Consider the following 22,572-nt stretch of genomic DNA (forward strand, 5'->3'; position numbering starts at 1 on the left):
ACGACAAATATCTTTCAGATTACTTGTACAATTAGGGGTAAAGTATGTCGTATGGTCATAAACTCAGGTAGTTACGAGAATGTCATTTCAGAAGAAGCCGTAACAAAGCTAAATTTAATGACAGAACCTCATCAAACTCTATACAAGCTCACATGGTTGAAGAAAGAAAATCAAGTGACAGTATCGAAACATTGTTTAGTTTCCTTATCCATTGGTTCAATTTATAAAGACAAAATTTGGTGTGATGTAGTGGTTAGGGATGCTTGTCATCTATTACTGGGTAGACCTTGGCAATATGATCGAAACGTAGTGCATGATGGGAAGAGAAATATCTACAGCTTTATGTTTAACAACACTAAGATCGTTCTCCTACCTAACAAGAAGTTTACTCTCCCGCAAGACTTGGGTAATTATTTGTTAGGCAAGAAGCAATTTATAGATGTTGTAGCAGAGACAAAGAGAGTCTACATTTTATTGGAAAAATAGAGTAACTGTAATTCGAAGATTCCTGAAGCTGCGACACCTATTCTGGAGGAATTTTAAGATTTATTCCCCAATGAACGACCACAGGGTTTACCACCTCTTCGAGATATACAACACCAAATTGATTTGGTACCAGGTTCTACATTACCAAATCGACCTCATTATCGTATGAGTCCTACAAAACATGAGGAATTAAGGCGTCAAGTGGAAGAGTTACTAGAAAATGGATTTATCCGTGAAAGTCTTAGTCCATGTGCAGTCCATGCTTTATTGACTCCAAAGAAAGATGGTTCTTGGAGGATGTGCGTGGACAGTCGAGCTATCAATAAAATTACCGTTCAATATCGTTTTCCAATCCCTCGATTAAATGATTTATTAGATCAACTCAGTGGAGCAGCAATTTTTACCAAACTTGATTTGAAAAGTGGCTATCATCATATTCGAATACGGCCTGAAGATGAATGCAAAACAACTTTTGAAATTTGCCAAGGGTTATACGAGTGGTTGGTAATGCCGTTTGGCTTATCCAATACTCCGAGTACTTTTATGCGAGTCATGAATCAAGTTCTCCGCCCTTTTATTAGAAAGTTTGTGGTTGTTTACTTCGCTGATATACTTATATATAGCATCAGTCACGAGTTACATTTACAACATTTAAGAGAAGTCATTTTGGCCTTAAGAGCAGCAAGTTTATACACAGCAGTAAACAAGTGTATTTTTTTTTTATAGAGAAAGTATTATTTTTGGGATATGTGGTGTCGAATGATGGTATATCTATTGACCAATCAAAAGTGGATGCTATTCGAGATTGGCCTCAGCCAACTACTTTATCCGTCACTAGAAGTTTCCATGGATTGGCCTCTTTTTACAGGCAATTCATTCCTTATTTCAGTACTATTATGGCACCAATCACGGATTGCATGAAAGGAGGACAATTCTCTTGGGCAAAGGCAACTATTAAGGCATTCAAGATTATCAAAGAAAAGTTTATTACTGCCCCAGTACTTGCCCTACCAGATTTTTCGCTCACTTTTGAGGTACATTGTGATGCTTCTAAGGTCGGCATTGGAGCTATTCTTAGCCAACGGGGTAAGCCTATAGCTTATTTCAGTGAAAAGTTGAATGAAGCAAAGGCACACTACAACACTTATGACATGGAATTTTATGCAATAGTCAAAGCGTTAAAACATTGGCGACATTATCTAGTTCATAAAGACTTTGTTTTATACACTGACCATGCCGCGTTAAAGTACCTTAATAGTCAAGACAAGCTCCCTTACATACATGCCACGTGGACAATATTGCTTCAACAATTTACTTTTGTGGTGAAGCATACCTCTGGTGAATCCAACCGGGCAGCAAATGTACTTAGTCGACGAACTTCTTTATTGACACAGATGCATAATCAAGTTCTCGGATTTGACACATTTCGAGAGTTATATACTTCTGATCCTTACTTTGCTCCTATATTAGAAGACGTTGTTGCAGAGTTTCGCTCAGATTATCATTTACATGACGAATTCATTTTCAAGAGTAATCAGTTATGTGTTCCTGACTCAAGTTTGAGATTGAAAATCATTGCAGAGTTACATAATTGCCAACACTTATTTTTGGCCTACTATGAGGCGTAAAGTCTATCACTATGTCGAGCCTTGTCGCATTTATCAAGTTTCCAAGGGCACAGCAACTAATGCTAGGTTATATATGCCGCTGCTGATTCCAACACAACCTTGGGCTGACATTAGCATGTATTTTGTTTTGGGATTACCCCGCACTCAGAGGGGTGTAGATTTAATATTTGTTGTTGTTGATCGATTCTCGAAAATGGCTCACTTCATTGCTTGCAAGAAGACTACAGACGCTTTGACTGTTGTTCATCTATTCTTCAAGGAAGTCTATAGATTGCATGGTTTACCGAGTTCTATAGTATTTGACCGGGATACACGATTTCTTAGCCATTTTTGGAAGACATTATGGAAGTTGACTAACACTCGCCTGAATTTCAGTAGTGCTTACCACCCACAAACAGATGGTCAAACTGAAGTTGTCAACCACTCTTTTGGAAACCATCTACGTAGTCTAGTTGGCGATAACCTGAAGACGTTGGATCATAAGTTATATCAAGTCGAGTTTGCTTATAATCGTGCAGTTAAGCGTAGTACTAGTTTAAGCCCTTTTCAGGTGAATTACGGATATAATCCACGAGCTCCCATCGACTTGGCTCTAATTCTAGATTTAGTTCACAAAAGTAGTAAAGTCGAAGACTTTATTGAGCAGCTTAAGAAAATTCATGAAACTACACAATAGTCTTTGAAGCAGACGACCGAAGGTTATAAAATTGTGGCAGACAAAAAACGTTGAGCTTTGGAATTTCAAGTGGGATATCTTGTTTGGGCTGTCCTAACTAAAGATAAATTCTCAGTTAGTGAGTACAACAAGCTTTCTGCTAGGAAAATCGACCATTTGGAGATTATAGAGAAGATAAATCCTAATGCCTATAGATTAAAGCTTCCTAGTCATATCTGCACCGCAGATGTATTTAATGTCAAGCATCTTATTCCTTACAGAGGTGATCATAATAAAGCTGTTGTTGCTGACAATCCGAATTCGGGGGCGAATTCTCTCCACCCTGGGGGGAATGATGAAGAGTAGAAATCCATATTATATTAGGATTAGTTTCCTTATTAACTAAAGTTTAAGACTTTTAATTTCTTTTCTAATTTAGAATTTTGTTTCCCTTTCAATTTAGGATTTTGTTTTTACTTCATGAATTAAGATAATTACTACTACTATAAATAACTCCCTCTTGTAGCCTTTGAAGGCAGAATTTTGAGTTCAATAATATTTCAATTTTCAAATCTCTTTGTGAGTATTTGAACAGTTAATTCTCGGTATTCTTTTGAATCAACGTGAATTTAGTTGTTCTTTTATTCCGGTATTCTCTAGAATCAATGGAATATTTTGAACATTAAACTTCTGCTGCATCAATTACCCTTTTATAATATTTTTTTTGTTTGGAAATTAGTAAAAAAATAATAATTAAATTACCAATTTAACCCTAAAAATAAAAATAAAAAATATATTAATTTTTAATTGTCAAAAATTGTATGCAAACTACCAAGTGTGCAAATGATGCTTGCAAAAAAAATTAATATAATTTTTTATTTTCTAGGGTTAAATTAGTAATTTAATTATTTTCTTTTTATTAATGTCTAAACAAAAAAATTATTATAAAAGGGTAACATTGTAAAAGTAAACTAAAATAAATAAAAAGTAACGATAGGGGTATCGATACTTTAACAGCAGGAATGTTTCGAGATATTTTTAAAAATACATGGACTAAATAGACGCTAATCTTAAAATACAGGGACTAAATGGACTTTTACTCTATAGAGAGGCTATGCAACTTGGGTTTATAGGTTGTTATAAAGCTATTGTACTAAACTGGGTCTTTCATTTCATTTTGTATAGATTCTAAAAAACCTCTAAAAAGCTTCGTAATCTTAGCTTTGAGTTCTTATAAATTCTTCATTGAATTAGTTGATAAACTAGCTCTAATGGCTTCACTCGTATATGCAAGTCTTGTGAAAGATTGAACCACATAAGCTTATGTGCTTTTTGTGCTTTGGCTTCTGATTTGGATTTATTGTTGTTCTTGATTAGTTTCGTGAGAGATTAAGTTTGTTTAGTGTGCATTGATTCAATTATTTTCATGTTTTGTGCTTGTGTGCAACTTGTACTGATACTAATCGAGGTTTTAGGTAAAGTATTGATTTGATAAGTTTAGTGGTTCGGTCAAACTCTAAAATTGGCATCAGAGCAAGGTGTTTGATTAAGATCCAAGAATGGATACATAGTAAGTTGATCTGGAGAAGTTCAATGCGAAAAAGAATTTCAAAATGTGGAAAGTGAAGATAGAAGCTCTCTTGGTCACTCAAGGTTTGGGGGATGCTCCTAAACCATTAACAAAAAGAGAAGGCAAAGATGCTCCTCATGGAAGACTCTAGAATAGTCGGTTGAAATAGATAAGAAAGCCAAAGGAACTATAATCCTAAGTCTTGCAAACTTTATGATTAGAGAGGTGGCCAAAGAGACATTTGTTACAACCTTGATGGAGAAGCTAAAGAACTTGTACATGAAGAAATTTCTTGCAAACAGGCGTTATATCAAGAAAAAAATGTTCACTCTTAAAATTGTTGAGGGCTCATCATTAGATAAGCATATTGATGAGATTAATCAAGTCTGTGACACTTTGGCTACCATTGATGAAATTTTGGATGATAAGGGTAAATCTTTATCACTGATCAATTCCTTACCTGAACTATGCAAGAACTTTGTTGATGCTTTTATGAATGGAAGGAAACTCTTACCTTAGATGAGGTTAAAATAACTCTTAATACAAGGGAGATACAAGAGAAACAAGGGAGTCTTCATGGTGAATGTAGTGAGGGACTTACAGCAAAAGGAAAAAGTGCTTGATGAGATCACCATTCTAGCTACGTGGGACTACAAGGTAGACATATCAGAGCTGTTTTTGGGCATCGAGGAATAGGACAAGCAGCAAGAGAAATTTGCTTTGTGTTGATAAACTGCATCTCGTGTTAAGTTCACTTACTCGAGTTTCTACAGCTCTTGTAATCATTCATTTGTCTTTTCATAGGCATTAGACAATTACTGATCTTATAAGGTCGTAAAATTTTCTTCAATCTCTTGAAAAATGTAAAAATTCATGTAAACTAACAGAAGTATTCTTCCTAATACAGTTGATTGTCTATTGAATTTCCCTCTTCATATACGCAACCAATTGCGACATGACCTTAATCTTTTTTGTGTCCCTAAATAAATAAATAAGCCAAGAACTTTATAGCATGATGCATGATTGTGTTGAAATAGAATATCGATCAGACAATTCATTCATCATTTCTTGTAGTTTTCACAATTACTACAATCATTTTGCGTAAAATAAACTATGACCAATTCCAAATGCTTTTGGGCAAGGCAAGTGCTAATAGTGATTATGTTTGATTAGCTAACTACAAAGTTAAAACTTTATTATGCTAGGCATATTCTACTCATTATTCAGCAAGAAACTATACTGGTTTGGACCCTTGGAGAGGAAATGTCAGACACTGTGCGAGTTAACAGAAAACCCCAATGATTAACCAAGATATTGCTTGAAAATTCGAAATTACAGCTTTGGTTGTACTGGTACATCAACGCAAGGAATAATTCCTAGTGCACATTCTCAATTTAATTGTTGCCTAAGGTTTCTAATTCCTTGTAATGAGTCCATATCCAATTTTTTTAGCACGGTTTTTCCCATTCTCCACGTTTTAACTTCATTTATCAAACCCATTTCGGATGAGATTGGAATCAACCAACATATATGTACAATAGAAACAATTAATTAAATGAACTATATTCTGCATTATGGAACTCAAAGCATTAGAATCTATAATTTACTTTTCTGTTCTTTTTATTCTCTGATAATCATTCTTTATAGTATAAATGGTATGTCCATCATCTAACATGTTGAGTTTTGACACCTATACAAGCGTTTTGAAATTCGAAGAATTATGTACTTAGAAAAAAATATAGAGTTAATTTTAGCATATCCCTCGTGAAGTGATAATTTTCAAATTGTCTCTCTTACTATTGAAAACATCAAACTACCCCCCTAAAACTCGTTATCTTTAATCATTCACTGCAGTTGACTCGTGAAAGTTCAATAATAGTGCACTAATAATGAAATTCGTTAACTTAAATTATTACACACTTACTATTTAAAAACATATTTCCTTTGTCCCTTTACAAATTCTAAAGTATCTCATCACCCATTTATTTTCTTATGTCATGCATTTTAGTTCATAGGTATAATAAAAGTCAATATTAAAATGAAAAAAATAAATGAAACATTGAATTTCTCTTCTTTGTTTCTTTTCATCTTCCTTACTTCTTCTTCTCGGTATTTTTCTTCATTTTTTCCTCTTACTCACTCATTCATGTTTTTCTTTCATTTTTTTTCTCTTCCTTACTCCTCATTCGTCTTTTTCTTCATTTTTTTAGAATCTAAAACTTGCAAATGGGTGTTGGCAGAGACCATTAAAATCCTCAAAATCCAGCGACCAAAACCTGAATTATTTGCCCCCTTAATGTCACTACAGAATCATCCAACTCACCGCCGATTTAGTCGTGCCATTCATTGTACGAACAATCAATCACTGCCATAGCATCGCCGAGAGCTTCGTCTCAATTCTTCTTCTTAAGCAATCAAGAGCCTTGTTGATCCAACTATTCAGCAATCAAGACCCATACTTCTTTTGCTCTTTTCAAACAGAGAATGACCACGGCATGGCTGTGACAGCCGTGGAGTTGCAGGTCATTGTGGACATCATTTTGCAACAACTCTTTGACATCGCGGCTGCCCATGATTGTTTATAGGGTTTGGGATTGTTGCTTGAAATTCTTGTTTTGATTGTTTAATTGAGCTACTGTTACTAGAAAATTAGGAAATACTATAATTTGATATTTGGGATTACTTAATTTGAGATTATGAATAATCTTTAATCTTGAATTAACCATATTGTTAATAATAGATTGTAATTTACGTTATTGTTGTTTATTATTTTCAGTTTGGTGAATAAGCAAAGGATTTAAAGAATTACTGGTTGTGTACGAAGACAGTGGTTTTTGGTGAGAAGGGTTTTGAAGCTTCATATTAAGCTTGTGGTAGCATTTTTCTTTTGTTCTTTGAATCTTTTTATATCCATATATCTTTTTAGATATCTCTCCAAAAGGAAAAAAGAATAATAATAATTATAATAATAAATATAAAAAATGTAAAATATCATTAATTTTCCATTTATAACTTTAATTAATTTCTTTATTTCTTTTTTAAAATATTTTTTAAAATAAAAAAATATATTTTAATCAGTTGAACAAAATTAGACATATAGGTGCAAAATGAAAATACTTTAAAGTATTACTAAAGTATTACAAATGCATATCATAAATATTTAAAATATTTGTATGTGTTTTGAAAAACTTAAAAAGATCTGGGTCTATAAAAATTAACCCACATAAAGGTTTGACTTTTTTGGTTTATTAACTCTTAGGGGAATGCACAAATGCTATTTTACCCTTTTAGCCGTTAAAAGTAACAGACAAATAACGAGTTTTGGAGGTAACTTGATGTTTTTAATAGTAAGGAGGGTAATTTAAAAATTATTAGTTTACGAAGGAAGTATACTGAATTTTTTCTAAAAAATATAAGCACTTCACTTATTGAATAGATGATTATGGTGAGATTATCCAAAATAAGCTAATTGTAACAATTTTATTATAAATGTAATATTAAAAGAGATTAATAAATGGTAGGATGCAGCTATGGTAAGAGGGGCCTCGCTCAATTTTATTCAACCCATTGCTTGAAATTCATTCCTCTTTCATATTTATTTATATTTTATGTTGTACAGAAGGCCCCGTTTATGTTGCCACAGCCAGAGGAGTAACGTACCCTTCATTCTGTGTGTTAAATTTCATTTGACCCCTTCCTTTTTTTTATTTTTAATTATTTATAAGGATAACTAGATCCGATTAATATGACCAGCACAAGAAGCAACAACGACGAGCAATATTAGCATCGCACAGCAGCAATGACGGCAAGTAGTGAGCAGCAGCAACGGCGGTAGGCAACGAGTAGCAGCAACGGTGACAGCAGCAGTAGCGAAGCAAGTAGTAACAGCGATGTCTTGGATGTGTGTTTTTCTTTTTTTTTGGGTAAAGGGTATGTTAGGGATCAACAAAAAGTTTGGGGCAAAGTGGAAATAGTAAAGGTGGCAGGTGGCGGATAATGGTGAGCACGTGACTACTTTGGCAAGTGTTGTTCGCTACTCTTTTGCTTATTTACAAATTTGAAATAATTTGGACTCATGTATTAAAATTTTTTAACTCTTTTGATTATTTTGAATTTAAAAAAAGTAACTATATTGTTAATTATCAAATATATACATCCTTAGGCATTAAGACTTGCTTTTAAATCGAATCAGTCGGCGAAGAGCTAACTTTAAAAAAAGACAAAAGTTGTGCTTCCTGGATTCCTTAGTGGACACACTTCTACGATGACCCATTCAACAAGCATTAAATCGGACGGTGAAGAGCTAAAGTCACAAAAGTATAAAAGTTGTGCTACGTTGCAACGGTAGCTGGATTCCTTATAGAAACACTTTGTTTTCTTTTTGACGTGAAATTTTACATGCGTGACCAGCAAGTTAATGATACGGTAAGAAGAAAAAAATATTATGAAAACCCGAAAATGTTCGTATAAGTATCCGACCAAATTTGCGACTTCGTTTTTCATTTACCAACAATTTCACTTCAATCAAAACCAGCTGATACGTTCTTCCTTAAACGAAGACTAGAAGAAAAATTAAGCTCATATATAATCTGAACGATGGATCCGAGACAAGACAGATTCGAAATCGCGTTCTTCGACGTAGAAACAGCGTTTCCGAACCCACCCGGCCAGCGCATCGCCATATTGGAGTTCGGAGCCATTTTAGTTTGTCCCAAAACGCTCGAGGAGCTCCAACCCTACTCCACTCTGGTCCGGCCCGCCGACCCGTCGCTCATCTCCTCTCTCCCCGAACGCTCTAATGGCATCACCCCAGACGCCGTCGCTTCCGCCCCTCCCTTCGCCGATATCGCCGATACAGTCTTCGACATTCTCCACGGTCCATACAAAGCTCGCATTTTTTCTTTCAATTTCTATAATACTATTTGTTCTTTTTAACTTAGATTTATTTATTTATTGTTGTTTATACAGGGAGGATATGGGCGGGTCATAATATACTGGAGTTTGATTGTGCGAGAATAAGAGAGGCGTTTGCGGAGATCGGGCAGCCGGCGCCGGAGCCCAAGGGTACGATTGACTCGTTGGCATTGCTGACTCAGAGATTTGGAAGGAGAGCTGGTGACATGAAAGTAAATATCAGTTAGCTTTGGACTACTGTGATGTTATATGTTGGAAGTGTCTGTGGTTGCCAAGGATTTAAGGGCGCTTTTGCTATTGTTTTTTATACAGTATTTTTTATTTTGTTTCCTAAAACAAAAATGATTAGTTTTTGATAAAAATAAAACATAGTTTATAAACTAATGTCTGAGAATTTAGAAAATATTTTTGGTGGCTTGTCTGGAAAAAATAGAAATAATGAAAATTTATTTGATATTTAGTCAAATTTTAAGAAAAATATCATCTGTTGATTTTGTAAATTTCCTAAGTTTTTTAAAAAATTAATTTTATATTTAAATGATTTATGATAATTTTAAAATAACACTTGGGTTAAGGGTCAAGTTGGTAATTTTTCTTACATCTCCCCCCCCAACTCATTTATTGATTGTTACATTTATTTATATTAATTATGTTAAATTTATTTTTTAATTAATAAGTAGTGACTAAGCCATAATTTTAAACTTATGCTTCGTTTTTTTTTTTCTGTTACAAATTTACTATATTATAATAAATTATTTATCTAACAAACACATGAGACCTATTAAATTTTAGTTGTAATTAGTGCATTATAGGTATGGGACCTAAAAAGAAAACAAAGAGATAGAGAATTCTGATTTGGCCTTCTCAGTCTTTACAAAGAAAAAGTGAAAAACAAAAACTTTTCGAGTTTTGTACTTTTTGTTTATAGTTCAAAAAACACATCCACCAAATATATTATACACTTTTATGTTGCCATAAAACAAAAACGATACTGAACACACCCTAAGTTTTTTTGTTTTTTTCTTAATGTTTTGCTTGTGTGCTTTAATTTCTGTAATTAAATTATTTATCCATAGCTTTTTTCTATTACAAATTTACTATATTATAATAAATTATTTATCTAACAAACACATGAGATCTACTAAATTTTAGTTGTAATTAGTGCATTATAGGTTTGGGACCCAAAAAGAAAACAAAGAGATAGAGAATGCTGATTTGGCCTTCTCAATCTTTACCAAGAAAAAATGAAAAATAAAAACTTTTTGATTTTCGTATTTTTTGTTTAGAGTTCAAAAAACACATCCACCAAACAAATTGTACACTTTTATGTTGCCATAAAACAAAAAATGAGGTAACCAAAAACGATACCGATCGAACACAGCCTAACTTTTTTGTTTTTTTCTTAATGTTTTGCTTGTGTGCTTTTCTGTAATTTTTATCACAATTTTGAGAAACTTGTGAACATTGAAGGCGGCAACGCGGGTTTTAGGCTGTAAAGAATCTTCCAATTGGGATTTTGTACTGTCACATTTGTTAAGAAAACAAGAGTTGATGAATTTTTAGTGCGCAATTTACAGTTTTGGCATTATGGTTTTATACTTTACATATATGATATTTATTTACCCCTTGATGCTGATATGTTAACATCTGTGCAGTTGGCCTCCCTTGCAACCTATTTTGGCCTTGGACAGCAGACTCATAGGTATTTCTACAGACTTCAAGGAGTTATGTTGGTTGCTCTTGCCTTTTTTTTCCCCTTGAAATAATACTTTTTTTTACAATCTTTCAGGAGCTTAGAAGATGTTCGGATGAATCTTGAAGTTCTCAAGTATTGTGCAACTGTGTTGTTCTTGGTAATTCTCTTGTTCGAAAAGCAGTGAGATCTGGCTTCTTCTTGAATGATAGCAATTGATAGCTTTCAGATGTCATAATATTCCTGCCTATAACATACTTGTAATGTTAAGCTTTGACTCAATTTCCATCCAATAAATATGGCATGATCTCTTGCTAGTTGACCTTATCATAACATGTTTTTTGTAAGGATAGTGCATATTGCATGCAAAAGTACATAGGTAGCTTTTCTGAAGTTTGGTGATAGATGAAGATCCTTCGGAAGTTCAATGTTTAGGCTACAATCCCTCTGAATTTTACTTTGTTTTGTATTTACTCAATCAATTGGTAGAATATAAGGTTGCAATAGTTTTTCAACCATCCCAATTACTTTTTGACCATCATGTAAGATAATTTTCAGTTCTTGTGTATTTTAGGCTTATCTTGTTTTTACCCATAAATGACGACTGATTGACATTTTGGTGGGGCGGCTGATGGACTTGCATGTTTCATAAGATTTCTTGTGTAACAATTAACCAGAAATTGCCATTTTCATAGGAATCAGGCCTCCCAGACATATTCACTGTGAACAGGTGGGAGATGTGTTCCGCGGCATCTGTGTCTGAGGGCTCAAGTGGTTATGCTAGATTTATGGAGCCTGATGAGGTTTCCATCCCCTCCACTTCAGTGCTGGTGTTGTCCCATTGTTTCCCGGGAGTCAAATTCAAAAAATTAAATTATTGTACAATGATGTTATTTTGCAGCTTTATTGTTCCCGTTTGAAAATACGATATGGAATAAGCACGAGGTTTGTTGATCAGGCCGGCCGGCCACGGTTGAGCTTTGTGGTTGATGCATCTCAAAGTCTATGCACAGTTCTTGATGCATGTGAAGTCGTTGCGAAGAAGTTGTTCGAAGATTCTCGTAGCAATTCCGAATGGAATCCTGTTGTGACCAGACAAAGTGGTTTTGATCCGACAGCAAGATTGCGGTTAGTTTTCTCTCGATTTTTAACTACATATTTTTCCTTTCCGGCAAGAAAATGAATAGAATTACAGTCTAAATGAATTAAATTTCTGATATACATCATTTTCCTACAGCAGGAATTTAGGATACCGTGGTATGTTTATTTCGATATCTCTTGCTTTCTGTGGTACCCATTAAGATACGTCTTAGGTGTAAAAAATTACATAACAGTAGGGAAAGCCGACAGCCAGCCCGAGAAGTGTTGAAAAGTCAAAGAAGAGCTTGGCAATTTCAAGGTTGGTAGCACGATTTGGTACACCAACAATTGTAGAGATTTTTCAAGCCGAAAAGAAAGAATGGACAAAGGGGATGAATTTGGAAAATAATAATAATTAAAAAATTATATTTTTAATTATTTTATTCTTTGCATAGTAATTTATTTCTCTTATAAATAGCTAAGGATTTCATTCATTTGAAATCATTCCAAAATTGTTAAGCTTATAAGTTTTTAAGCTTTTGAGAGAAGTGAGAGAAGTGTATCTAAGAAATTTATCTTTCCTGCAGAGTGTGAGAGTACTAGGTATATTTAAGTTTCTGGGAAGTGAGATTCGTTACTCAAATATTGTACTCTATTAATTGTTAAATAAATAATTATTCTTTCTTGCCTCCGTGGATGTAGGTTTAGTTACAGAACCACATAATTCTTGTGTCCTTTATTTTTCTATAATTATTTGGTGCGCTTGATTCCGCATTCCACGCACAACAAGAAGATCGGACGTTCATTTTTCCATGCATATGGATATTGGGTGTGTAGTATATTTCATTTTGCTTTATTAACTATTAGCCTTTAGATTGTTTTCGCGATCCATCTGGTGCTGGGTAAGTACAAAAATGGATCAGTACAAAAGTTTATGGTGGTTTTGAAGATAAAGATGGAGGTCAATATTGAAATCTCTTTTCGACATAACACCCATCAAAGGCAGGCAAATGAAACAATACTGTTTTGTTTAGGTGGAGTTAGAAATGAAGCATCGACATGAATTAAAGAGTCTCCTTGTTTTTACATACATTGATCTATTGACAGTACATCAGATGGATTATGTGTTGCCACCCTTTTTGCAGCATACCTACGGTAGTATTCGGGGATGTTGCTCAATACGCTACAGAAATGTACCGGAAAGAACCATCTGGCGACATTCAGAAGCTCGAGTTCGTTAGATTTGATGCAGCAGAACTCGATTCCTTGTTAAAACCAGGAACCTTTGTGGATGCATTCCTGTCCTTAGATCCATATGACTATGTCTACGAGCAGAGTGCAGGCATCCGATTAGTGGCCAAAAAATTGATCATTCATTCTGAGTAACAGGAGGAAAGGACCTCTCGAGGGATCATCATTTGATGGTTAACAATTAGCCAAGTAGACTGACGTGTACATGGCAAATTTGTTTTCCATGTTCATGTGATATGTAATTTTAATATTATTCTTGTCATTTGAAGTTTAATGTGATATATAGCTCGGTCTAGCTTTTCAATCTTTATGTCTCTCTTCCTCCTCTAAATTAGTGAAACGTGAAAAAAAGGAAAAACAATAAGCAGTGCAATGTTATGTGACAGTACTACTACTATTAACACAGGTACTGTCATCCATTGCATTATTATTATTCGTTCTGTTAAATCAATTATTTTACCGCAACAAAAGCATTAGGTTTCTAAGAAACCATAACTTATTTGAAACCTCAATTTTCACGAGAAAGATTTTAACAAACTGAAGAGTAAAAATCTCTAGTGAACAAACAGATCATGTAGTTGAATTGGCAATGAAGTATTTTCACTTTAAGACGATAATCACAGGAGACCTTTGATTCTATTTACCCAAATACGCCATGCAAAATGGTTCAACATTGACGGTGTGGCGGTCACCACAACATTAAATAAGCAATCAACAGTCGCTCAACGACCATTGACTTTTTCATTTGTAAATTATTAAGTCAATTATCCAAATTGTGATTTGATTACTAGAACTTTTAATGATACCTTACGGCCACTTGTTTAGTTAATTAATTATTACATACGTCGACCCATATTATATAATGTGCTTACTCATGAAATGAAGTGGCCGATCAAGTACTTAAGACAAAATTAATGACAAAATCCAGGCTTCGCGTTTTGTGTTTCTGCTTCATTAGTTACACTGCATCGATTTCAAAGATTGCCATCTTGGTGCGTTGCAAAGTGATTAACGCCTGAAGAATCAAAAGATTCGAGGCCAAATGATTTGATTTGAAAAATCAAATAAAAAATCAAAATAATCATTCGATCCTCGCAGTTTATTCCATGATTAGTTATTCAGACTGCACCAACGCAACCAACCAAAATGTGCTAAGTTTTACTTTTGACGTTACAATGAGACTGCTCTTCTAACGGTGTCACTTTCTTTATGCCACCGGAGCTTACTTGTGTTTTAAGGTCGCTTAATGTTTCGGTTGGTCGGTGGAGCAGTAACGACAACAAAAGCATAAGCTGCCAAATGGATAGCAAGAACAATCTGGAAAAAGCGCTTCATAATGAATTGCCCTTGGCCCCTGCTTCTGCTTCCCCACTAGAATCAAGATTATGGATAATGTTGTAAGCACAAAGTTGTGGAAACAAACCACCAAACGTGGCCTTACTGAAACAAACTTTTCATAAGGCACTCACCAGCCACTCCAAGCCAAGACTTATGCCGGTTGATCTCCTTTGTCTCCCGCAATAAATACTTTCTGTTAACAGACAGTGTGTGTCAGTGTCAACTCATGCTAAATTTGAGCCAAAAACGTAGGGTAAACATGGGATTTTGCATAATATAAGGTATTTTTGGCTTTGGGCTTTTGGAAAGAAGCGCTTCCCTCAGCTTCGACTGTTGCCGTTTCGACAAAAATTCCAAACGGCCTTTTCTTGCAGATACTTACAAGTAATTCTTTCTGGTCCTCTGTCTCCAACTCATCCTCGTCACCACATACTCTCCTAAAACTCAATTAAATAGAAATTACTTTGATTTTTCGAACAATTATTTAATCTCTCCACTCTAGTTGAAAAGTCAAGAACACTATGTAAGCTTAATCGTATGGAGACAAATCAATCCAACCATGATCATAATTCCTAAGCTCCTGTAGAGGAAAAATATATAAATATTTGTGAATGAGTGAATATATTATTATTTTTTATTATTATAAACATAGTTTTAAAGAATTAAAATTTCTTGATAATCTTGACAATCATAATTTGTGCACACCTCTATTATTTATAATATATGGTTAAGATATAATTTTTTAATATTTTTTATCTACTAATTTGATGAAAGAAGTTTATATGCGAGAGAATTTAATATTCCTTTTAGGATTTATTAATTGATGATTGATAAAAATAAAAATCATAAAATAATAATCTAAATCATACGTGATTAATAAATAATATATAATACCAAAATCAAAGATCCCACAAAATTCATGTTGTTTGCGCTGGTGCGTGACGTGCACGCCAGACAATGGCGCGTCTTTCCCTCTTCCCCCAAATACAGTAATCTATCGGCTTCGTCTTTACCACAAATCCTACACGAAAAGACACCATCCGGCTGTCCAAGCAGCGACGATCTACAACCAATAAAAAACACCCACGTCATCCTATCGAAGAGTCAACCAACCTTCTCCCAATCACACACATCCCACAGCATACACGGCAGACCACAGAATCAAAATTCTCGTCGTTTAAATAATTTTTCTCAGCGACGTGATCGAATTTAGCTTCTGCCAAATCGCCAGCTCTCAGCCCGTAAAAGGTTGAAAAAAAATTAATTAAATAAAAAGAGAGAGTATATAAAGGAAACAAGGGGTGTAGAGTCGAGAGGAAGAGAGAGAGAGGAGAGAACACGTAGTGGAATATAGTCCGTGTATGAAACGAAGGACCGAGAGAGTCACACGATGCTCTTCACTGCTCTTCTCTTCAAATCTTGTTATTGGATTTTGAGGAATTAGATTATGTATTGTACTGTATTTTCGCAAATGTCAGCTGAAACGACGGCGTCTGGGTTCCCGTTGGTAGGAATCGACGATGTTGATGACTACATTTGGGTGAATTTTCCTGAATTTTCGACCTTTTTTTTTCTTTTTTTTGTTGTTTTAGTTAGCGTTTGGATTCTGAGAAAGTTTAATTTCTGTGGCCAATGAGAAAATGCAGTGACAGCGAAATAATGTGAAGTTTTTTTAATCCTTTAATTAATTTTGCATTGTAGGTATTTTCCTGCGTTTTCTCAGAAGCCAAACAGCGTATTCATAATTTTTGGCGTCGAAGTTGTTTGTTTTCTTTGTTGACGTCTTTGTTTTGTCTGGTAGCTTTGGAGAGCTTGTGTAAAGACAAGGGTTTAAATTAGGTTGATTTCATTTGTTTTTCAGTTTAGTTTCCACTTGGTTGCTGAGGAATCCAAATTTTTTAAGAAATACGGCATATGATTAATGTGTATCTTGTTGTTTAAGTTTCTTCAAACTAATAATATGAGAGAAAATACTTGCTAATTTTATCTAAACTGATACATTATTAATATGATAAAATTGAAAATGTTATTGATGACCTCAGCTTCAAGTTTTGTGAATACTTGCATTGGATTGGTTGAGAGAGTGAAGTTACCTGTTTTTATAGCTTCAAATAGAGCGTGTGGTGGACGTCAATTTTGTTTATATTTTATTCTTACTGCTTTCACCTTTCTTAGAAGCTGAATGGAGTATTTATCTCGTTGCAGTTGTGTGTATTCTTGAAAACTGATGACTGTGTTTGGAAATCTCATGTAATGAATGTCATTTGAAATTCAGGCAAATGAAGGAGAAGGATCATTGCCATGGGACAGATATACTCATGTTTTTGATCTGGTACAAAAAGGAAACCGGGCGTTCCGAGAAAGTAATTTTGAAGAGGTGAGGACTTAGCCTAAGATGTGGTCTATTTAGTTTTGAATGCTTTCCGGTGCAATTTGATAAAACTGCTTCTGTTTTATGGTTCTTTTCATTTGGGAATTTGAAAAGAATAGGGAGCAAGGGTGTGGGGGATTTTAGTATTTTGGGTAGATTCAGTTGCTTAATTACTTTTCTTGTTTAGGCAATCAGTAATTACTCTAGAGCCAATAACATCAAACCTGGTGATCCTATTGTTCTTGGCAACAGAAGTTCTGCTTATATCAGGTTCTAATTTTCTACCCTTTTTTTTTCCAATGGTAAATGTGATACAGAGTTCAATATTTCGATACTGTTTTTTGTTAGTCGTATGATTGCGTAATCACAAGTGGATGAGTTTTGATCTAATTCAATTTTTCTGATGAATTTGTTGCAATGGAAATATTATCTTTTATCCAGGATCAGTCAATTCCTGAAACACAGACCTCCATCAGCTTCAGAATATAGACCATTGAACGGTTTGGATCCTACGACACATGCAGAAGTATGTCTTCTTGCCATCTCCTTTATATAATTCACAGTTTCTTTCTTAATTTATAACTAGTAAATTGTTAACAAGTTGTTTCACATTATTTCAGCTTGCTCTAAAGGATGCTGAGAAGCTACTCAATCTTCAGAGTAATTCAATGAAATCACACCTCCTAAAGGCCAATGCCCTCATTTTGGTGAGAATAGGATTCCATTTATTGATTTGTTTACTTTCTCAAGTTGAAGAGAAGATGTAAGGTCTCAGCTAATGTGTTTGGGAGACCTGTCTATTAGTAATACCCTTGCCAGTTGAGCCTCAAAATGTGCTACTTGGTCAAATTCCAACTTACATAAGTTACATTAGCCATTAGGTTTGACATTTTTAGGATAATTTGGTTGCCCAAGAAAGCTGTCCATATTAACTGTGATTAATCATGGTTGATTTTGTGGTGACATGAGTAAAATCAATTATCTAAAAGGAGGTAATTCCCTTGCTGCTGGGGGATGTTGTACTAAGTTGGGAGTAAGAACAGGATGAGAATCAAATAGGAGCAAAGAGGTAATAGATGAGATTTTAAGACCACAGTTCTGTTAGGGCTTGATAAGTTTGCCTCAGCATTAGTTATATTGCAAAGGGGCTGGGGTAGCTCCAAACCAAGCCTGGCCAGATTTCATGTTGGGCTGAAACTTCTCAGCCCAAACCAATTTTAGTTCAGAAGGTTTCATCATAACTATGACAGATTACTGGGTTGGGCTGTTTGAATTTATTGCTCTGTGCAACATGCTCAAGTAATGTGATATGTAAGTGTGCATTTGTGCATATTGTCTTTGTCACATCATTTAATTTTTTTTTTAAATTGCAGTTGGAAAGATATGACATGGCCCGAGATGCTATTCTTTCAGGCCTGCAAGTTGATCCTTTTAGGTAATATATCTGTTAATTCATCCAGTCGTCTTTCTTTTTTTTTAAATACTTTACTTTTCTAATTTTTTTAGAAGTTTTGATATTTTGTGGATCTTTCTATATAGTTTGTTTGAAATGTGGCTACAGATATTCCGTTGACTGATGTCATTAGTGTTTGCTTTTGTTAACATGTAGTAATCCTCTCCAAGCTTCTCTACAGAATTTGGAGAGGACAACTGCCAGTTTGATTGGGAGGAGAATTCATGGGACACCAGAACGTACAGATGACTTTGATTGCACACTTTGTCTGAAGCTGTTGTATGAACCTATTACAACCCCTTGTGGGCATTCCTTTTGCCGATCATGTCTATTTCAGTCAATGGATCGTGGTAAATATTCTTCATATGATGATTCTATGTCTTATTGATGCCTTGAGATCACTTAATTTACATATTTACTAACATTGTATTTGAAATATTAGGTAACAAATGTCCATTGTGCCGAGCAGTTCTTTTTATTACTCCTCGGACATGTGCCGTCAGGTGAGTTTCTTACATGATAATGTTGTAAAATTCTTGCATCAGGAGTGTAATAAGGGAAGAGCTCTGCTCTGACCTATGCTGTTTGCATTGGCATATGTACTTGGTCCAGGAGTCCAGGGTCTTTGCCAGTGAGAACTAGGTGGTAGCATAACTAATACGTGGTGGTAGCATTTAAGTTGTGCTAAAACTGATATTATGATTGGGTAAGTAGGACAAGGCACAGTGCAAACATAAAGGAGCCTTAAATCTTAAATTGGATATGATATCTTTTTTGGTGGGACCCTCATAATCTTTGTCCTGATACCATGCGTGATGTGCTATGCAATGTAGTACAAGTTATTGAGCATGTAAGCAGCTTCTTTTTTCCAAAGTTAGTCTTTCCATGATTTCTTGTTATGGCCTTTCAAAAGTCTCAAAGCATGTCACTTACACTTTTGATATATTTGTTTATTTTTTCTGACATTATAATAATTTTACTCGGTTTACCAGTGTGACACTAAACAGCATCATACAGAAGAATTTCCCTGAGGAATATGCTGAAAGGAAGTCTGAACATGATAGTTTGATCAACTTCGGCGTTGATCTGATGCCTTTATTTGTTATGGATGTTGTTATTCCATGTCAGAGGTTTCCACTCCACATATTTGAACCGCGCTACAGACTTATGGTGAGTTGTCATGTGGTGTTAATTAACTTTTGGCTTCCATATGTTCTCTTTGACAAAATCAAGAAAGCTGTTCATGGAACGACTCTCATGGATTACAAAGTGCTCTGATACAAGATGTTTTTTGGAAGTAGCAAGAGAAGAGATTTCCACTGTTCCCATAGATCATATTCTATTAGGATTCAACACCTCAACGTATCATTTTTAGTTTGTTACCCCTTAGATATTGGTACTCCTTTTTTTTTTCTTTTTTCTTTTAACAATTCTAGTTGACAAAATATGATGAAGTAATAGCACTCGCATTATGTATTTCTTTTGGCTTAATTACTGTGTGGTCTTGTGTTCTATTAACTTGCTGTTTGTATGTCTTAACATAATCGACAACATTCAGTCAACGCAGAAAACTGGTTTTTATTGATCTCAAAAGCTAATTAGGATTACAGTTGGCTGTTTATTCAGTTGACACTTGCAGCTGAATAAGAAAAATAAAATTTTATAATCAGCGGCAGTGGGATGAATGGATAAATTCCTGGTAATTAATAAGTGGCCTTGCTAGAGTAATCTGAACTTCGAATTATATTATTATGTTATTCTAATTTTTGTGTTCTTGCTCAACAGGTGAGAAGAATAATGGAGGGAAATCATCGTATGGGAATGGTAGATTTTTACCTTTTCGTTCACATATTATGATGTGTCAGGTGTACCAAAATTCCCTCATTATTGGTTGGTGTAATTTGTTTATAATTGTGTAGGTCATCATTGATCCTACAACAGGTTCTGTTGCTGATTTTGCTTGTGAAGTGGAGATCACTGAGTAGGTGTTGGGTCCATTTCTACTTCCTCTCCTTTCTAAAGTACTCTATTACATTCTTAAGTGTTTTTTGTGCTAAACATTAGTTTCGATTTTTCCTCTGTAACATTCACTTTTTTTTTCTTCGTCCAGGTGTGAACCACTTCCAGATGGACGGTTTGTTTTAGAGGTGAATTATGATCTGTGCATTCTATATATATTTATATTTTTCTTTTCTTTTTTCCAATTTTATATTTGAAGTAGCAGTGATTTTCCTTTGGCATAATAACACAAATTTATGCTATTTCATGCAGATTGAAAGTCGTCGAAGATTTCGGATCCTTCGATCTTGGGATCAAGATGGGTGAGTGCTATGATCACATAAGAATAGGAATTTTGTGCTGCCCTGGCTTATATTTGTTCAAATATTTGGTTTTATGAGTTAGGCTTCACCCTTATCAAATTTTATATGCAGATATCGTGTTGCAGAGATTGAATGGGTTCAGGATATACATCCAGAAGGGGTTGAAGACAGAGCAGATGTAAGTTTGCTGTCATTCTAAGTTTCTTTTTTGTTTTTCTTTTAAATTCTTTACCAATTGAATACGCCGTATGCATGATGGTTGTGTAGGGTGTCAATAAACTGTAAACTGAAGGTAATACTTGTTTGTTAATGGTACTGATGTGTTCAACATTTCCCTGAGGCTTAAAACATGGATCAATCTTCTAATGGGGCTCCTATTTTGTCTCCAAATCATTTACAGCGTTTTTAGGGAATAGTTACTAGGTTTTCAAATTGCTTTTGCTGAGGCTGCAGTTGTGCTATTTATTCTGTAGTAATTAACAGTAGCTTAAAGCCAATGTGTAAGCAAACTTAGAGAAATATGGACTAGTATATTACAGTAGGGATCTATGACTTTAATTATTTCCGTGAACCTTGGAAGTTCATTTTGTCCCAAACAGCACATGCATCAGAAAAGACTTAAGCATAAGCATAGGTGCTGTCTCTTATCCTCACTTTATTGACTCCATTATTGATTTGGATGCTTACAGTTACAGGATTTGACCAATAATGCAGCAGAATATGCTCGGTTATGGTTAAGGAGAGAGAAAGAATCAGCCCGACAAGGTAAAATTTTAAGTGAGCATCTCATGAGGATGAGCCATTTACGTTCTGTTTGGCCTTCCATTTTTTGGTGGGTATCCAAGGTCTATTTGCCCATTCTTCCAATGAATTTTTTTTTTTTTTGGTTTTTGGAAGAATACACACACACATATCTCTCCACTTGAATTGCCTATACACAGACTCAAATAATTCCCCACACACCCAAACACAAAGCCCCCCCCCCCCGCCCCGCGCGGGGTTTCATGTATATTCATTTTGCATTCTCATGAAAGACGGTGGTGAATTTTGTATACAGACCGACGAAGACTCGAGAAACTCCTTAATGTGGAAGTGATGATGCCCCCATCACAAGATCCTGAACGCTTCAGTTTCTGGGTATGCTTCAAAACCTGCTTATGTTATTGTACAATTTAGTTCTGACTTATTCCTGAGTGTTAGCATGTCTTGGCTGCAGCTTGCTACCTTATCTGACCGAAGGCCTTCAGAAAGATTAGAACTCCTCCGCATAAGAGATACAAGAGAGGTATGAACCAATTTAACCCCCTTGCAACCCAAGAAAGCATCGTAATAGTAGGAAGGGGCAGCGTCTCCATGATTGTGTCTGTAGCTCTCGGTGACTGAATCTACTACCCAAGTTTCTAGTGATATTCTTGCTGCTGAACTGTTTGGACACATCATAGACTGATCAGTAATATTTAGTCATTGCTTGATTTCATCAAGTTTCATCTTCATTTATTATTTTTGAACTAATTATTCCGTCAGCATCTTTTGCAGAGGATAAGACGAGGGCTGATATTTCTGAGAGCAGAAGAACAAGGCTGCAGATTGCAATGACAAGAGCTGTGTAATTGTTGTTTGTATTCTTTTTTCCAGAAACAAAAGAAAGAAATATAAATTATTTATACAAAACAGTTCAATATTCTTTGGTCCACGTGATGAAGTTTGTGGATCCATATTTTTTGTTGTAACAAACAGTTATACCCAATATTCATCAGTAATAACAAAAGCCAAAGTGAATTTTCTGAAACTATCCAGTAATATGGAATCTGA

The 22,572-nt window shown here is 34.9% G+C and overlaps 2 protein-coding genes across 9 annotated transcripts; both read left to right on the forward strand.

The window, feature by feature from the left end:
• Positions 1-8,688: 8,688 nt before the first annotated feature.
• On the forward strand, positions 8,689-13,581 carry LOC102611682 (protein NEN1-like). 8 transcript variants are annotated; one of them, XM_052436921.1, is made up of 8 exons: positions 8,690-9,215; positions 9,308-9,465; positions 10,909-10,955; positions 11,043-11,106; positions 11,642-11,749; positions 11,848-12,074; positions 12,184-12,203; positions 13,172-13,335. In XM_052436921.1, exons 1-8 carry the CDS (start codon positions 8,936-8,938, stop codon positions 13,183-13,185), a joined length of 918 nt encoding a protein of 305 aa, XP_052292881.1. In that variant the 5' UTR covers positions 8,690-8,935; the 3' UTR covers positions 13,186-13,335. The 8 variants fall into 8 exon arrangements, with proteins under 8 accessions (XP_052292878.1, XP_052292881.1, XP_052292882.1 ...); XM_052436922.1 differs by having other exon boundaries at positions 12,187-12,203; XM_052436919.1 differs by lacking the exon at positions 13,172-13,335 and adding an exon at positions 12,281-12,717.
• Positions 13,582-15,829: 2,248 nt separating this feature from the next.
• Positions 15,830-22,549, forward strand: LOC102612358 (uncharacterized). Its single transcript, XM_006477425.4, has 18 exons — positions 15,830-16,155; positions 16,891-16,992; positions 17,174-17,256; positions 17,428-17,512; positions 17,607-17,693; positions 18,360-18,421; positions 18,596-18,789; positions 18,882-18,942; positions 19,432-19,609; positions 20,225-20,263; positions 20,359-20,420; positions 20,550-20,586; positions 20,711-20,760; positions 20,872-20,938; positions 21,450-21,525; positions 21,818-21,897; positions 21,977-22,045; positions 22,297-22,549. Exons 1-18 carry the CDS (start codon positions 16,063-16,065, stop codon positions 22,354-22,356), a joined length of 1,485 nt encoding a protein of 494 aa, XP_006477488.2. The 5' UTR covers positions 15,830-16,062; the 3' UTR covers positions 22,357-22,549.
• Positions 22,550-22,572: the final 23 nt, after the last annotated feature.

Source organism: Citrus sinensis, chromosome 3 (assembly GCF_022201045.2).
Source record: "Citrus sinensis cultivar Valencia sweet orange chromosome 3, DVS_A1.0, whole genome shotgun sequence".
Taxonomy (NCBI): Eukaryota; Viridiplantae; Streptophyta; class Magnoliopsida; order Sapindales; family Rutaceae; genus Citrus; species Citrus sinensis.

What these genes read in the sequence shown, in the direction of transcription:
- LOC102611682 (XM_025099395.2), top strand. Translation starts at nt 8,936, where the DNA reads ATGGATCCGAGACAAGACAGATTCGAAATCGCGTTCTTCGACGTAGAA. An exon ending in CTTGGACAGCAGACTCATAG is followed by an intron (nt 10,956 to 11,042) that starts GTATTTCTACAG and finishes ACAATCTTTCAG; the next exon opens with GAGCTTAGAAGATGTTCGGA. An exon ending in GATCCGACAGCAAGATTGCG is followed by an intron (nt 12,075 to 13,171) that starts GTTAGTTTTCTC and finishes CCCTTTTTGCAG; the next exon opens with CATACCTACGGTAGTATTCG.
- LOC102612358 (XM_006477425.4), top strand. Translation starts at nt 16,063, where the DNA reads ATGTATTGTACTGTATTTTCGCAAATGTCAGCTGAAACGACGGCGTCT. An exon ending in GGGTTGAAGACAGAGCAGAT is followed by an intron (nt 20,939 to 21,449) that starts GTAAGTTTGCTG and finishes GGATGCTTACAG; the next exon opens with TTACAGGATTTGACCAATAA. An exon ending in GAAAGAATCAGCCCGACAAG is followed by an intron (nt 21,526 to 21,817) that starts GTAAAATTTTAA and finishes TTTTGTATACAG; the next exon opens with ACCGACGAAGACTCGAGAAA.